Consider the following 16,763-nt stretch of genomic DNA (forward strand, 5'->3'; position numbering starts at 1 on the left):
CGAGGCGGTTCGGTGCCACTTACTTGTTTATTCCTTATCTCAGTTCAATTTGCTGATGTTACCAATGACGAGCTGAGGCTTACAGTGGTTGGTGATTTATTTACCATTTCTCTTTAGATTTATTCATCTGTAGCCTGCCTTATTACAAAAACTATCTGGTGTGTTACAGAAATACACATAATAAGATAATAATAAATAGATGAGAAAAACAGGGTAAGAGAGAAAAAATACATATCCTGGGGGAGTATAAAGTTTGTCCCTGTGGCAAATTCTAAAGCCTTCATTTCCACTATGTCTTTTTCCGGCACTGAGTAACCCAGATTCACTGATGTATGAGCTACTCATCTCAGTGAGAGAGAGAGAGAGTGTGTGTGTGTGTGTGTGTGTGCGCGTGCACGTGCGTGTGCATGTGTGTGAAATATGCACCTCAGAAATAGGTCCCAAGTTTGTCTATCAAGAAAAGAATGCTTCTCCAATTAGAGATTTGGGCTCATATTCTGGCCTTTGGGCCATATAAAGAAGCATCTTATTCACTCATTTACGGATACTCACTTATAATAAATAAGCAAAAGTAAGCAAATTACACAGTATATTAGAGGGTAGCATTATGACAATTAAATAACACAAGGAAAAACGGGGGACTGAAATTAAGAATACCAAGGTCAAGTGGAGAGAGATTACAGTTTTTAAAAAGGTGGCCGAGGTCGGCTCGTTGAGAAGGTGACATCTGAGCAAACCTTTGAAGGAGGTGAGGGAGTGAGTCCGGAGGATCGGGGAGGAAAAAGCGACGCAGGGCTAGAAGGCAAAGCAGGCCTGGTGGGCTGGAGAAACACCCAGGAGTCCTGCATGGCTGGAGTGAAGAAGTAGAGAGTAAGGGGAGACCAGGTCAGAGACATACGGGGGAGCAGCAGCAGATGATACAGGATCTTGTAGCCTTCGCAAAACCGATGAATGACAGGTAAAGTAAACAAAGCCACTTGGGGTCAATAAGCTAGGGCACATGACTTTACCTGTCTTTGGAGACAGGGCCTACCTGTACATTTTGTGCAGATGTGGGAAGCAGCAGGGTATGCAGATTATAGGCACACACCCAGAGATGTTTATCTTCACGGCTCATATGGATCCATGACATGAAAAGACAGGCTCAGATTGTGATACATCCTACAACTGTGTCCGTGTGACAGCAACACTCGTAAGACTGTGTTGCTAGGGAGGTTTAGAAGTTAACAGCGATACAAGGGGAGAACTGAGGGTTGCCTAATTTGCTGCTGTCTGAGATCATTTATAAAGTGTCACCTCCTCGTTTCTCGTCAATGTGGTATTAAAATTCTTCCTCCTGGACATGTGTTGAGTGTTGGACCCACAGAGGGAATGTTGGTCTAACTGTATTGCTGTGCACGCAAGCTCAGTAAAGGCTGGTACTGTTAGAACAGAGAGCCAAACAGAAAGGAATGCAGAGGAAAGAAGGAGAGGAAACTCGCAGAAACTCGATTATGATGACCTACTTCCAGAAGAAGAATGTTCCTTCAAGCTCAAATCTGGAAACTTATCAGTAACTCATAGTAGATAAAGAATAAAACAGATGCATAGCCCACAGGAGGTTTAGACGCTAGAACCAAATATTTTAAATTGTGATTTATAAAGCCACCAAAAAGCCAGTGAAATAAACTCCGACAGCTAAAACACATATCCAAGCAAATTACTCCATGTTTCCAGTCTTCAAACATTAAAAAAGAGGGACAATGAATTCAAGACAATTAATTCAAGTGGATTCCAAGTGAGAATGGGTATAAGGAAGGTACATTAAAGAAACACAAAAACAAACAAACAAAACAAAAACCAACTTCCTTTTACAAAAGACGTCAAACAAGCTACGGGTTGCTGGAAATCATGATTCCACATATTTGCTGATTTTCGTATTTGACAGCCGAGGAACAGTGGTGCATTCACTTCTGTCTTTATAGGGGCAAGAAGAGAGGGGAGTAGATTTTCCTTTACAATGGAAATACCATTAGATATTTTAAAATAACAGCAGCCTCCGGTGAGCCACTTTGACAAGAATGATTGCTGTACAAACTTGACAAAAGAAGACCAAGCAACATTCCACATGCTGTGATTTTAAAAGGGGTAGTCAAAGAGAGAGCACGAGAAGCATTTATTTTTGCCTCTCTCCCAAAAAGTTTGAGACTGCTGGCAAAAATATACGCAACAGCCCAAGACAGAAATGGATATGGAGAGTTCAAGGTGAAGGGAAAATAAACCCAGGAGTCGAGGTTACACAGAGAGGCGAGTTAGAAAGTGAGCTCTTGCCAACTGCCAACAGGGGACGCAAATCTGGCTCACAACTTCCTAGTCGTCAAAATTAAGAAGGAAATTATGAAACTGAATGTTCAAGCAGCATAAAAGCAAGCCCAGAGCTAGGAGAAGTTCATCTGTCCCAGCTTGAAGGCCAGAAGGAACTTCCTCCTGGGGGTCCTCCCTGAGGGCCACCGCAGGTGCAGTATGTCAGATGACCACCCGGGGCCCGGGGAGGAATTCTACAAGGGCAAACAGCTACGTGGTTCCTGTACTCTGATTCTTGCCGACCTTGCTGCATCCAGGGGTAAAAATCCACACTCCCCAGGAGAGCGGTTATCAAGTCAGGCTCTTGAAGAGATGCTTTAGAAGTTCCACCATTTTCTGCCTGAATTCTATCTCTTAGTTTTGAAATAAAATACCAACAGGAAGGGCAAGCAAACCCGCGGCACAACATTAACACAATGACGACCTTCCTACTGAGTCACTTCAAATGCCGACGCTGGGCAAATGTGTCTCCGGCCATCTCTCTGTGTACATTTCAACTTCTTAAAAATGAGTCACCGATTAGGAAAGTTGTAACTCTGCGTTGGCGTTCTGGAGATTCAAGTTGGCGCATGCCCATTCATATAAAATTGGACAAACGACCTACACACGCGTCAATGCTCAAACAAATGACAAACCAAGAGCAGGTACAACAAGTCGGCGCCCACCCTCACCACGATCTTATAGCCAGTCGTTCAATCATAAGCTGCCTACCACGGTGACTCATGACAAAGGGACTTCATTAAGGCTGGTACTGACTGTAAGGGTTACGTGCTCCTGGCTGGACTTCTGTGTCTATCATGAGGCATTTGAGCAGCTGTATTATTAGGGATTCAATGTCAAAATAAAACATTTCTGTTTCTCCCAAGCGTCTGGATCACATTAATTCAAGAAGGTACTAAGAAGACCAAATGCACTGTGAAAAAACTGTCACCTTTGCAACTACTTATGGATATAAATAAGCATTTCCCCAAATGCTGTACAATGAATGTGGAGCAGAAATAAATGAGATACGTGAAGCTGCTGATGCTGTTCTGGAAGTGTCATCCAGAAGTCCCGATCTCAAATGTCTGAGCTCATCAAAACTGTCCCACTCTACTCCCTGGTCTATTTTTTTTCTTCTTCTAAGATTTATGTATTTATTTGAGAGAGCGAGAGAGTGCACACAGGGGAGAGGGGTAGAAGTAGAGGGAGAGAGAGTCCTAAGTGGACTCCAGGTTGAGCACAGAGCCCGACGTGGGACTCGAGATCAGGACCCTGAGATCATGACCTGAGCCGAAACCAAGAGCCAGCAGCTTAACAGACTGTGCCACACAGGTGCCCCCTCCCTGGTCATTTTTAAAATGCTGCAACTTTGTATTTATAAAATATATACTAAAAAAAAAACCCCTTTAGTTTGAAATATTTTTACTGTTAAAGATTGTATTGAAGATTTCATTTCACTACGGGCTTTCCTACTAAAACAATGTCTACACTCCCCCTGCTGGGGTAGTTCTACTACGGACGTGGAGATACTGACCCACCAACCCCTGGAGACTGGGTAGGGCCTATCATTCCAACACTGAGCGGCCTCACCAATTGATGAGACCTGAATCTGATCTAATACTAACATAATCGAATACAGACATTACCGTTTTCTGTGTGTGCCATGACAAGGCTGGGAAGCTCTGTGATGAACAAAAGAACTACAGATTCTTCAGGCCATTCTTCATAAACCCAATTTCTTCCAACAGCTTTTGACCAGAGGCGGCAGTGGAGAGGTTAAAGTTAAGTTCTTTGGCAGGAAACTGAAGTACGGATATTTCCTACTCATGAGTAAGGGCAGAGTTGAGGTAGAGTTTATATTCACTACGAACGGAGGCAAATCAGGGTGGGGAGAGGGTGTTCCAAGAGACAATGGGATCTACTCCTAGGACTGCCACTGCTTAATTTAGACTCAAAGAAGGTCACTTAATCTTCTCTGAGCCTTCTCTGAGTTTTGTCAATTTTAATTTGAAGGGACTAAATCAGAAGCTCTTAACTGGAACTGAACATCAGAAACTTCTGGGAGGCTTAAAAAAATACATAATGATAGCAGTAACGTTAATACGTGCCAGGAAATGTTCTGAGCATTCCACACACATTAACCCATTTAGTCCCCGCAAGACCCTTGTCTTGTAGGTACTCTCAGTATCCTCATTTTACAGGTGAGGAAGCTACGGCACAGAGCGGTTGAGAAATTTGCCTAAGGAAGTAGCCGAGCCAGGTGGAAGGCTCCAGAGCCTGTGTGCTCTTTCGTACAACTGTATGTTACCACTGCCGCTCTCCGTATCCATTTCTCTGAATCTTCTGACTCAGAATCTACTGAAGGGCCCGAATGGCCACGCACTTTTAATTCTGGTGAGCGTTCCTCGTTAACAGCCATCTGACTAGAAGAGATGTAAAGTTCTGTGATTAAGACTGGAGATGAAAAAAAAATGCAATAAACTTTTTAATTAAATAAATGCTCAAATTCTTTTGTTTCAAAAATCTGAGTCAAAATTACATGGCTTTTTAACAGCTAATTGCATGGTATCAAACAAAAAAAAGATAATGAATAAAGGCATAGTAGGAAAAATTGAAGAAACAAAATGTTATCTATCCTGCTAAGTAAAAACGACTACACAGGGCCATTTAAGTAGATTAAGTATTGGAGCAAAGGCTATGCCTATAAAGGGGCAATAACAATAATATTTTCATAATTCATGGCTTAGATTTAAGGGTGACAATGAAACATTTCGGAAAAAAACCCTCGAAAGGATCCGTGCTCTTGTCCAAATGGGCTGGCAGCCTAACTTGCTTCTAGGATCACAAATGACTGAGTCTTTGTTTCATCGTTAAAGAAACAGCTCTGATGCTATCAAAAACTGGCCTTTGCAAAGTCGGAGATCTTGAACTATGCACGTAAGCATGGATACTCAAAAAAAGGCTGGCTTTTCATTAAGGTTCCCTCATCGATATGTGACATTTAATAGAGGGAGGAAAAAGCCATGGCACAAAGAGAAAATAAAGAAGACAAGTGACCGGGCCCCACAGGCAATTTAGATAAGCTGAAACCTGGGACAACCAGGTCAGCGAGTGCAGAACCAGGAGAAAGAGCCCACGTCCCCGGGTAGAGCCATGAACTTGGTCAGGTTTGTTTGTGTTATGAGTGTACTTCCTCACTAATTCTAGATACCCCATTTAGGGAAGCTCAGCCTTTTCTCCTCCCACTCAGTCCCACATCTCTCTCACAAAATCTCTTCTCAAAAGTCTCCAATATGAAACCACATGATCCTATTGAGGGAGTTGCAAAGCACTTTATCAAACAAAAAGCGACCTTTTAAAAAATTTTAAGCCCCAAATACCGAACTATAAAAATTTAAGAAAATAATTACATGTTGGAGGAATACATAGATCTTACTATTGTTGACCACGAGGGTTGTATTGACCGCAAGTTTCTCATATGCACAATCCCACTGGTGAATATACATGTTTAATCGCTAACCTGTCTTCTACACTGAAGATTCACTAGTCTGGAATTGATGCACTATTTCTTTCCATTTAATAACCACACCAAAAGCACACAAACTCATAAAGCAAACAGGCACTCAATTTGAAAAGTTTTCTAAGAGGGGATGAGAATTTCCGGGGAAGAATAAAAATAAGTTCTTCCTCCTGATCCCCTTGTCTGCAATGGTACCAAACTCCCAGTTTCCTAGACTCAAAATCTTACACTCATCTTTGAACCATCTTCCTCTTTGGACCCACTCCTTTTTTCACATTCCATCAAGGGCAAATCCTGAAGCACTATGTATCATCTACCTTCCCAGTGAAGTATAAGCCCTCCTCTGGCATTAAAATCCCCCATGGTATGGTCTTAGTGAAGACAGGGCAGGCGGCCAGGCGAGTCCTGGCTTTGTATCTGAGCTGGAGCTGCTCATTCCACCCTGAAGACTTACTCAAATGCCAAGCTTTCCCTGATGCCCCCCAATCACACGCAATCACTCCCTATTTTGTAATTTCTGTAGCACCTTCGTATCTCTCCCATGACACATCACATTCCGGCCTACATGATGTGTGAAGTTTATTTTCTATGTTAAGACAAGAACTTCCTGGAGGGCCAGAAATGTGTCTGGGGCAGTACCTAGCAAAATCAAAGGCATAATACTTAATAAAGAATGGAATTCCCCACTCACTTCTGTTTAATTTCTCCGCAGAAGTGGCTTGGTCTTATGTTTCAATGAGATTTATACTAACGGCAAACTATAATGCTATGTTGAGCCCATTATTTTCTAAAGCAATGTTGTTTGAGTTTGTCAGACAGTGATCCCTAAAAGAATGTTTCTTTCTGTATATGCACTAACCCCAGGCACCAAGCAGATGACACGTCAGGTGCCCTCTCGGTGCTGTGCGCCCCTGCGGAGCCGCACGTGCTTCAGCTAGCCGGGAGCTGAGCTTTGTAGAGCCAGCTACGTGAAAACAGATTACTCTGTTAGATGTCAAGAAAAACGAGTTCCTCCTCCATCCTCCTGCCTTTACTTTGAACTTTGATCCTGTTGGCTATTCAAGTGGACTTAAGGAAAGCTGATTTTTCTAACAAAATCTTATTACGACGATCACAGCTGTGTGTCTCTTCGAGGGTTCTGGAGAAATGAGTCTTCTTGTATCTTGCAGTCAACAGAGGAGCATGGATGCTGGCGAGGGGAGGCTGGAGGTGACGAGCTGGCATTCGGAGTGTATTTGGGAGGGAGAACACACAGGGGTTCAGAGGATGGTCTCTGGAGTCAGACCGTCGGAGTGCAAGTCCCGCCTCCACCATCACCAGCTGTGTTTCCCTGAGTCATTAGGGAAAGAGCCCTCTCTCAACTTCACCTTTAAAACTAGGGTAGTACTACTGCTCAGAAAGCTGTTCTTAGAATTAAGTAAGGAAACTACTTGACAGAAATACTGGCACACGGTCAGCCCCTGACAAGGGTGAGCTGCTAGCATTACACAGGTGTTCACACATTATACAGGGTTTATTTCTCACATACATTTATTATGAAATGAAGATGCGGAAAGGTGTAGAAAGAGGCTGCAAATTTCTAAGGTCCGTGGTAACCCAATAAAGAAATTCTAAGTCTAACCAAGCACAAAGGCCAAATCAAGATTTTAAAGGCTTTTATTCCCGATGACACTGCCTTCCCTTTCATATGATGGTTAAACAGCCCCAGCCTGCTGCTACAGAAATCTAAGGTTCCTATACTGGAAAATGGCATGAACATATACTAAATCCCGTCTGCTCACAGAGAGAAAGAGTGGTTGCTCTTAAAAATTCTTGTGGTTACAGCCATTGTCTTCAGTGCTGGCTTCCCAATTAGATTCTGCTAAGCTAGTATTAACATCGGTGTGCCAACAGCTTGTGTATAACTTGGGCAAGACAGGGGAGAATGGCTCTGAATCACGTGTGGGAAAAACAAAAAGGAATCCTAAAGAAAAGTGTCGACTGACAATAAGGAGGATTGGTTAAACCTCTAAATACGCATGCTTACCAGCCGATACTACACGGAGGATAAATCAGAAAACAGACATCACTGAGATTTTCTGCCAAAATATCAAATATTGGCAACGATGAATATGTGCAGTTTCATGCACTCATGACAAGGACACTAGACGTCTCTTACCTGTAATGAGTTTAATGTGGCTGCAGCTTATATTTGCATCGTGGAGGGATTAGGCAGGGGCACGTGAGTCAGGTAGCCCATCGCCCACAGTCCATATTTCAAGACGCTTTTTGTTCTAATTGTGTAGCAGTAACTCTCAAGAAGGCATTAAATAGTGCGATTTTCAAAAACTGTCCACCACCTAATAAAAACCAACTGGTCGTTCTAATGACCAAAGTGAAGGAAGGGCTGAGAGAGGTCTAAGAAAGAGATGGCTCTCTACTGGAAAGTAGGTATTTGTGTGGATTTTTTTTTTTTTTTTTTTTTGATGCTGAAATTACTTTTGTGAAATTCTGGGATTTCCAAAAGTCTTCAGACTATATGTTGGCATGTCAAAGATCTACTGTGCAGGCCAGAATTCTTTCTTACCATGAAGGGAAATGAAACAATTAACATGAACAAGAAAATGGTTCTTTATGGCACAGTCAAGAGATGAATAAGGAAAAGATGCAGTTAAATACACTGTTGGTCTTAAACTCTCAAATTGGTTTTGACTTCTGTTTTTAGAAAAAAACACAAAAATCACAAATATGAAATCTGGCTTAGTCTCCAATACATCATGTTTTGCTCTTTGAGCATAGAACCTTACTGGAATATTGTCCATTAAGAGAGACTTAAGTTACAATTAGTAATGCAGCATTTGGACTCAGTCGATTGGGATGCCTTTTTAAAAGGATGAGACAGTCTGGAAACTTCATGTCTTAGACAACACTTTTCACCAAAATGCCCAAGTTCCTCGGTCTAAACCCTCACTGAGTTATTTATTATGTGGCGTCCTACTACACTGCAATAATAGAAAAAGCCAAGTCCCAGAAACTATTGGTATTAGTATTTTAAGAATCTTCTAGATCAAGAAAGAACACTCAAGAGGCTAAAAATCAGCTGCTTTATAAAACAAAAACATTTCAAACTTTATTAAAACTAATCCTGTTATTCATAATATAAACAAAATTTGTACCTGCGCAAGAAGCTATATAATAGTAATAAAAACAAAAGTGACATGCATTTCCCATGATTAACTGTAGAAAACTCAGCATACCTCAACTTCACTTTTGGGGAAGGTTTTTTTTTAAGGTATGCCAGTCAATAAAGGAATTTTTTTTTTTTTTTAAAGACACACTTAATGAGAGAACAAGTATCTTTCTACTACTCTTTGTTTCTGTTGACATCCTTCTCTTTCCCGGTCTTTCAAAGGAATCTGAGAAATAAAAATTTGCTACATACAGTTTTCAGTAGTCTTATAAAATACAATTTAAAAAAACCTAAAAATTCAGATGGGTTTGGAATACAATACAGCTCCACATGTCCACATCTCAATTATCTGAGATAGTCAATACCAAAGAAAAATATGGCCCGTCGGTCTTTCATTGTTTGGTGTGTGTGAGTTCAATAAAACACAACCACCACCACCACCATCGCTAAGACACTATACTTCAACTTGCTTGGAAGACACCACTTGAAGAGTAAATTATACCTTAAACAGAGATCACCTCCTTGTATCAGCTTCTAATTGAACCCTACATCAAGAGCTTCAGGTCTGAAAGATTCACGCTCCTGACTTTGGAATGATGCCTCATGGAGGCAATAAAACCTTTGGTCTGGTCTTTCATGTCTGTATAGCTATCTGAATACTCAGTATAGAATCCAAGTGGAGTGAGTGAGCACGTGTGTGTGTGTGTGTGTGTGTGTGTGTGTGTTTCTTCTCTTAAAAAATGCAGTAACTCAGGGTATGTTCAGGCTTCCTGGACTGGGTCATCTGGAAATACCTGAATGACCTTGGATCACCTGGCTCTACAATCTCTCTTCAGTATGGACGTGAGAACCAGCTCTCTTTCAGGTGGAATGATTTTTTCCTACTTCATCACAGGATCATTGCTTTGAACTTTTATCCTTCTCATGTCATGTAACTTCCATAAATTGCAGAAGATTTCATATTTACCTGGGATCAGGATATTAGACCTAGCAGGCCCATTGTTACTTTCAGAGTAAACACTGAAGGTAACTTCGTAATTGGGTAAACGTTCATTAATATTCATCTTGTTGGACTGCCTTCACTTTTCATCTTTACCCTGAAAGTAGTCTAATCATTTTGGATTACAGGGATGATCATTTTATTTCATTTGAAGAGGAAAAACAACTTTTAAGATTTTATTTTTTATATTATTATTATTTATTTGAGAGAAAGAGAGAGCATTCGCGGGAGAGCACCAGAGAGGGGAGGGCTGGAAGGAGAAGCAGACTCCCTGCTGAGCAAGGAGGCTGATGTGGGACGCAATTCTGGGACTCCGGGATCATGACCTGAGCCGAAGGCAGTCACTTAATCGACTGAACCACCCAGGCGCCTGAGGAGAAACAACTTTTAGCAAAAATGATTTCTAAAAGAAATTTTAGAGCTAAAGAGATAAACAAAGATATACAGAGAAAGAACATAATCATTTCAAGTTGTCCATTTTCCTGACAGTTGCCCTAATTTTTTTTTCCTGTGCTCTCTCTCAGCTACTGCAACTCAAGTTTTCCCTTTATTTTTAGAGCTAAAACCTTACAGTCATTTTTAATCATGCTCAAGTCCCGATGTTCCTATCTCCATGACACTCTTGTGCAGTCCCAGCACCTTCTCCTTTTCCTACTTCCTACCACTGCCCTGGGTCAGGGCTGCATCATCTCTCACCTATGAGAGTCTCCTTCTCCATGCCAACCTTCTTATTTTGGGTCGAATTATCATTCTGAGAAGAAGAAAATAAAGAAACATTGGACTATGCTTCTCTTCCACTATAAGCACTAACTCTTCTGCAGCTGAAGAAAAAATGCTGAACTTTTTAGCTTATTATGCAAGGTGCCAACACTATGTCCCCAACCTATACCCCAACCTGCCTCATTTTCCTCTCTACCCACACTCTTCACTCTGGTCCCTAGAAGCCTTGCTAAATAACTATTAATTGCTGAACGACAGCTATCCACCAAGAATTGTTCACTGTGCTTTCTTTAACACCCAAGCACTGTTCCACCACTTGGGCTCTTTCTGAGGCCTGGAGGACACTATTATTTTCACCCTGCGAGGAATCGTCCCTGTCCTTCCAAGTCAAGATGCCCTCTCCTACTGAAAGCAACCCCAATGCCTTGGCGTCAAGGTTACCAGTCTTCCTCTGATGTCTCACAGAACACTGCACTGATTAAAAACATTTACTTTATTCTGTCTTCACTAGGGTTGGTTGTTTCTGTCTACCTCTGTTGACCATCTTGTTTTTCCGTTTCGCCCCTTTTTTAAGATTTGTATTATATTCAAAAGAATAAGACAGACTTGCAGAAAACAGAAAACAAAGGACAGGAAATGAAATGTATTGGGTATTACAACCAGGGAAATGGATGACATTCAAGAAACATTTCCTTTTAATTAGTAACAGGCTATAATATTGTAAGCTAGATTTAATTTCACATTTACACTGAAATCATGTTTTATTGCACTTTGAAATGAATTAGGTATCTACTGAATGAAAGGATAAAAAATGGTTGACCAAGATTGTTTTGGAAACGAGAGGAAGGATATATAAGGTAAGAGGAGTAGAAATACCTCATTTTAATGTCAACAGACTCTTTCTCCTTTAAAGTAAGTTGCTGATACACGGAGTTATCTAGACTTTTTCATGAGATGTCAATACGACAGCAACCTCTACACTACCAGCCACAGCCAACAGAGACGCACAAATGCTCCCGCTGCAACCAGGAAGAACGACGAACCAGACCTTGCATACAAATATTGTTTTTAAATCTTCAGAAAGGATAGTTTGGACACAATGGAAAATTTCACATGCTATAGTCATTATTATGACAAGCAATAAATTACGAAGCTGAAACCAGTCTTTTCCAAGTGCAAAAAAAAAAGCCCCACGAAGAAGGCCGGCAGTTATGCAGCTGTGTTAACATAACCCACTTCCCTGGCTTTCCCAGCTTTCAGAATCAGAATCTGTTTTTTTCCCCCCTTAGTTTTAAATGTAGGATTACATATAATTTAAGTTTATTCTAGTAGTTAGGGTTTTGAGGAGCAAAGACACGGGCACAAGGGAGACTAATATTTGTTCAATGACGACTGTGTTCTAGGCCGCGGACCAGCTCCATTCCTCAAATAACTTGATTTAATCCTAATCAAAACCTCAAGATTTAAACCTTATTTGACCCATTTGACAGGCTCCTGAGAATTAGGTACTTGCCGACCACTGTGGTTGGTAACTGGAGGGTACCAAACATTTGCCACGCTGACCACCACGATCTTACAAAGTAGGTGAGAAATCTACGAAGATGATACACCGGGGCGCCTGGCTGATTCAGTTGGTAAAGCATGAGACTCTGGATCTCAGGGTCATGAGTTCAAGTCGCACACTGGGTGTAGAGTTTACTTAAAGAAATAAATAAATAAAATCTGAAAGCAAAAAGAAAAACGATGCCCTGTCAGCACTATATGCTGTCACAGACACGCTGCGGAACAGAGGAACAAGCACTTGGAGAATGGAATGGAATGAAAATAAGATGCTGACTGGGAGGCGGTGACATATAAAAGGAAATTAGGAGAATTTAGTGTGGTCCAAGCATGGAGGAGGCAGCATGAGCTTCGTCTTGGCCTTGGAGAATCAAGAAAGGGAAATGGGGAGGCACCTGACGTGGCAGCAGCAGGAGCAAATCGTTCTCACTTGTCACAATGTGGGCAGGGACAGAGAAAACATTCAATTCTTCTGGCAGTGAGAAGGAAGAAGAAAGGCCACAGAATCTGCAGGACTTGGGGACTAAGAGGGTAATGGGAAATAGTCAACCACTGCTCCAAGGCTTCTAGGTGAGGAGAGTTAAATTAAGAAACGTCATTGTTTGGAAAGGAAGGAGACAGTGTTGAATTTGAGGTGAAAAGAGGAGAGTGGGAAATGTGTAGAAAATGGGGGACAGTAGGGAAGAGCCCTACAGGAAAATGAGGCTAGAGGAGAACGAGCCAAGAACTGAAATCTGAAGAGCAAAGAGCGCCGTACGTCTGGCCTCTGCATAACACGTATCAGAAACACTATCATCACAGTTAAGTATCAAATAAAATACGTGAGATGGAAGATGCCAGTGCAGTTTCAGGTGAGAACTTGAAGGCAAAATGCCAAGGGTCACGGTAGCAAAGAAAGTGGAAACAACAAGAGCCCTCAGCTCATCTGTCTAGAAAATTCGCCTGAGAAGTTTGAATGAGAGAAAGAAAATGGTACCAAAGTCAAGCAAAGTACCTGTTTGGCTGGATTTTAGAAAAGGGAGAGAATGAAGGCTGTCTGAGGTCCCGGGGTAAGAGATTAATCCTTCCTGTTACCCATATCATTCCATTCCCTAAACTTGCTCGTCAACTGTGCTGATGTACTTTCTGAGCAGAAAACTTCTCAGAACAGAAGCAAAGTTGCAGCATCCTGCCATGGTCATGAGGCTCCAACCTGATTTCCTGCACACACACCACAATTCAGAAGTTACCTGGAGCTGGTCCGCTTCTCTTACTAAATTCTCCTGGAGAATGTCTCTACTCTCAACCCATACCAGCTTACCACCATAGCCACTGTCACATCTCCTCCTGGTTGCAGACCAGCCTCCCTCAGCAGCCAGGAACACAACTGGTTGCCTCCAGCCAGAGCCCTGTCCCCTGACCTTAACCACGCTGACCTGTACTTCCAGGGTCAGGAGTCTCTCTCTGACTCGGGGTGAGGCTGCTTTCTCACTCACTGCCATTTCTTCTAACACACCATGTGAGTATTCTACTCTAAACATAGCTTTTTAAAAATATTTTTTGCTTTCCTCTCCAGTTTTTACAACCCTTATATCATGCTTGCCTTAGACTCGTGCATTGTTTGAATGGAACTAGGTCACTACTACAAACATTCTCAGGTATCTTTTCCCATCTTTCTGTTGGCTGACCCTCTAAAATAACCAAGCTCCCCCCGCCCGGGGAGGGGGGACCCAAGTTATTTGTTTCAATTATTGCCCCTCCTGCCATTCATTCCATCGGGTCAATTTGAAATTGTAGTGCTAAATTTGTAAGTCTAAAACATTTTTTTCTTTTTTAGACTTCTGAATTTACACCTATCTTTTCTGAGAAGTTTTGATACTGACTTTTCTAAAAAATCTCTAATTATGTCCACTGGGTTTTTTAGGCTGTAGGATGAGTCACTTTTCCCATAGGATGAGTCACGTCCATGTCACCAACTAGCAGTCTTTATTGGAAACAATTAAGTCCAGAACAGGACTTTTTTCTCTCCCTCTCTCTCCATTCTAAGACACAAAATTGTCAGCAAGTCAAAACTGGTATTCATTAGAGGCTCTGTGGTAAATAGAATGAAGCATTCAGCAGATACGGCTGTGTGTCTGGCCTCTGCATTACACAGATCAGGAACACTGTCTTCAGAGTTAAGGATCAAACCTGGGGTTTGCCGATAGTAGGGAAGAGTGACGGTGCCAAACGTTTATCGCGGCTATTGATAACAGCAAAGAGAGTGAAACACATTATGATAATCCACGTACATTAAAGAGACCGAGGACAAAAAAAGGGGTGAACTTTCTAGGAAAAGTGATAAAATGCTCTTCTCTACTGCATGTGGAATATGATTTCACTCAATAATAAAAAAAAAAATTACTGGTTTAATTTTTCAAGTACACATTTATGATACATAGAACATGGCATTACTCTATTAATAACTTTATGGTTATTGAACTCTGTCTCCTTGATGTTAAAACTCACATGATTCAAAACTAGCTGAGGAACTATCTGTCTTTTGAAACCCTCTCTCCTATCTCTTATACCTCAAAAACCTGAGGGTTAGCTCCATTCTTTTGTTTCCTACAGTTGTATTTTTAGCTCCTGAGACTTTATGGCGCTCTATCTACCTGTAATTATGCTGCAAAAGCATAAGACGACGCCAGTAAAGACCAGGAGCAGACAAGATAGCAGAAGGCCTATTTGTGGTCTTGAACAGCTGCAAGAGGGCAGGCGCAGCTGGCTGGCCAAGTTCCCTCTGCCTCTGGCCACGCATGACAAACCCCGAGAGCCAGACTTGCCTTTGGTGTAGTGCCTAGCACAGGACCGCCCTGAAAGCAAAGGGCTTCGGTCAAAGTCTGAGAGTGCTGATCAAAAGGGGAACCCAGGAAAGGCACAGGGAGGGTGCTAAGAGCGGCGGCCTTAGGAGAGCTCCGGACCCTAAAGGCTACCACCCACCATCCCACCCTTCTCTCTAAAAACAAAACAGAGCAAAACCACGGCCACCTCCTTATGGAAGGCCAGATGTTACTTTTAGTTCCGGTTTGGAAATACTGCCCAAGTTCTGAAACATTCTTTTTCTTAAAATAATAAGTCATGAATCTGTATTTTTACCCAGGACAACAGAAATGAGATGCCATTAATCAGATGTTGAGAAATGGGAATATTTTTCAGGGACTGGGAAACATTCTCGAGTGGACATTTTCTGCCACAGTTACGTAAAACTCCTTTTTTTGCAAGGGGCCATTACTGTCTTTGAATGCATGAAAGATGTTCTATGTGGAGGCTTTTATAGCTCAGAGTGATTAGTCTTCACATAATGCCCCCTGCGCCGCGCAGTGCTTTCCACTCCTTGATTTAAATTAGTGCTTTCTTACTTAGTGAGTTAACATCATTTGCAAAGTAGCATATTTACATTCTGTTCTTCCACAACATTAGCATATAATGCATATTTACTTTGGAACTCTATGCACACGCACATGCTTCTTTACCAGACTCAGAAAGGGTGGCGGTGAGAAAAGAAATAGGAATTTTGGGAATAAGAATTCCCCAACAGAGGAGGGTGAACAACCCCGACCACAGAGCTGTAGGTGCTAGTGAAGATACATTATTATTTCCTGGCTCAAATTAAGAGTCTTACACGCATTTAAGATACAGTTAGACGGTAACTACCTTTCCAACAAACGGTAACAGCTAAAGTTTCCTTATTATGGGACAGACTGGGCCCCAGAGGTGCTACCGCAAAAAAAAAAAAAAAAAAAAAAAAGAAAAGAAAAGAAAAAAAAAGAAAAATGAGCAGTCCTAAAAAGAATCCAGCCATAATTTTGCAAAAATTCTCATTTTACTTCTCATATGCCAATAAAGTCAAACTGTACTGAGAAGCTATTCCAGCGTAGTTTGCTACAGGCGTTCTGCTGATGTTAATGCTGTGTCCGAGGACTTAAAACTTGGAAACGGTTCACACTTGTACTAAATGTCTCTTATAAGACAATTGATACCCCTTTAGAATATGGTGAAGGATAAAAGAACTGTCTATCAGCTGAAAACAACCGAGAAGAACAGCTACTTACGGCTGACACAGCTTCACCAGGTCCTGGTCTGTGGTGTTGGGAGGCAGACCCCGGATGTAGAGGTTCGTTTTGCTCAGCTGGTCCCATCCTGAGTTGCTACTGCTGCTGCTGTTGTTATTACTGCTGGTGGTGCTGGGGCTGGGAGGGGCCATGGGGTGGGCTGGGACCAGAGACTGCTGAGAGACAAAGATGGGGAGCATTAGAACAGCAGCTGCAAGACGCGTAGCGCCATTCACAGGCAGTATGATCACCACCACAGAATGGAAATACAGACCCCCTTAAGCGACTTTCACGTGTGCATTTTCATTTACACCTTAGAAAAGACCTGCTCATTCTACAGAAAAAGTCCTTTCCTTCAACATGCAATTAATAATGGGGTTTTATTCACTAAAATAT

At 41.9% G+C, this 16,763-nt stretch overlaps 1 protein-coding gene across 13 annotated transcripts in view; it reads right to left on the reverse strand.

Annotated features, from left to right (window-relative positions):
- RBMS1 (RNA binding motif single stranded interacting protein 1) overlaps nucleotides 1–16,763 on the reverse strand; it is a 207,941-nt gene that overhangs the window by 73,805 nt on the left and 117,373 nt on the right. For 7 of the 13 annotated variants that reach the window (XM_026492693.4, XM_044381535.3, XM_026492696.4 and 4 more), the window contains exon 2: nucleotides 16,368–16,543. In XM_026492693.4, coding sequence (XP_026348478.1) covers nucleotides 16,368–16,543 — 176 coding nt within the window. The remainder of the gene's footprint in view (nucleotides 1–16,367; nucleotides 16,544–16,763) is intronic. The other 6 variants (XM_048214365.2, XM_026492692.4, XM_048214363.2 and 3 more) reach the window with 1 other exon arrangement.

The sequence above is a fragment of the Ursus arctos genome, unplaced genomic scaffold (assembly GCF_023065955.2).
Source record: "Ursus arctos isolate Adak ecotype North America unplaced genomic scaffold, UrsArc2.0 scaffold_1, whole genome shotgun sequence".
In the NCBI taxonomy this organism is placed as follows: domain Eukaryota; kingdom Metazoa; phylum Chordata; class Mammalia; order Carnivora; family Ursidae; genus Ursus; species Ursus arctos.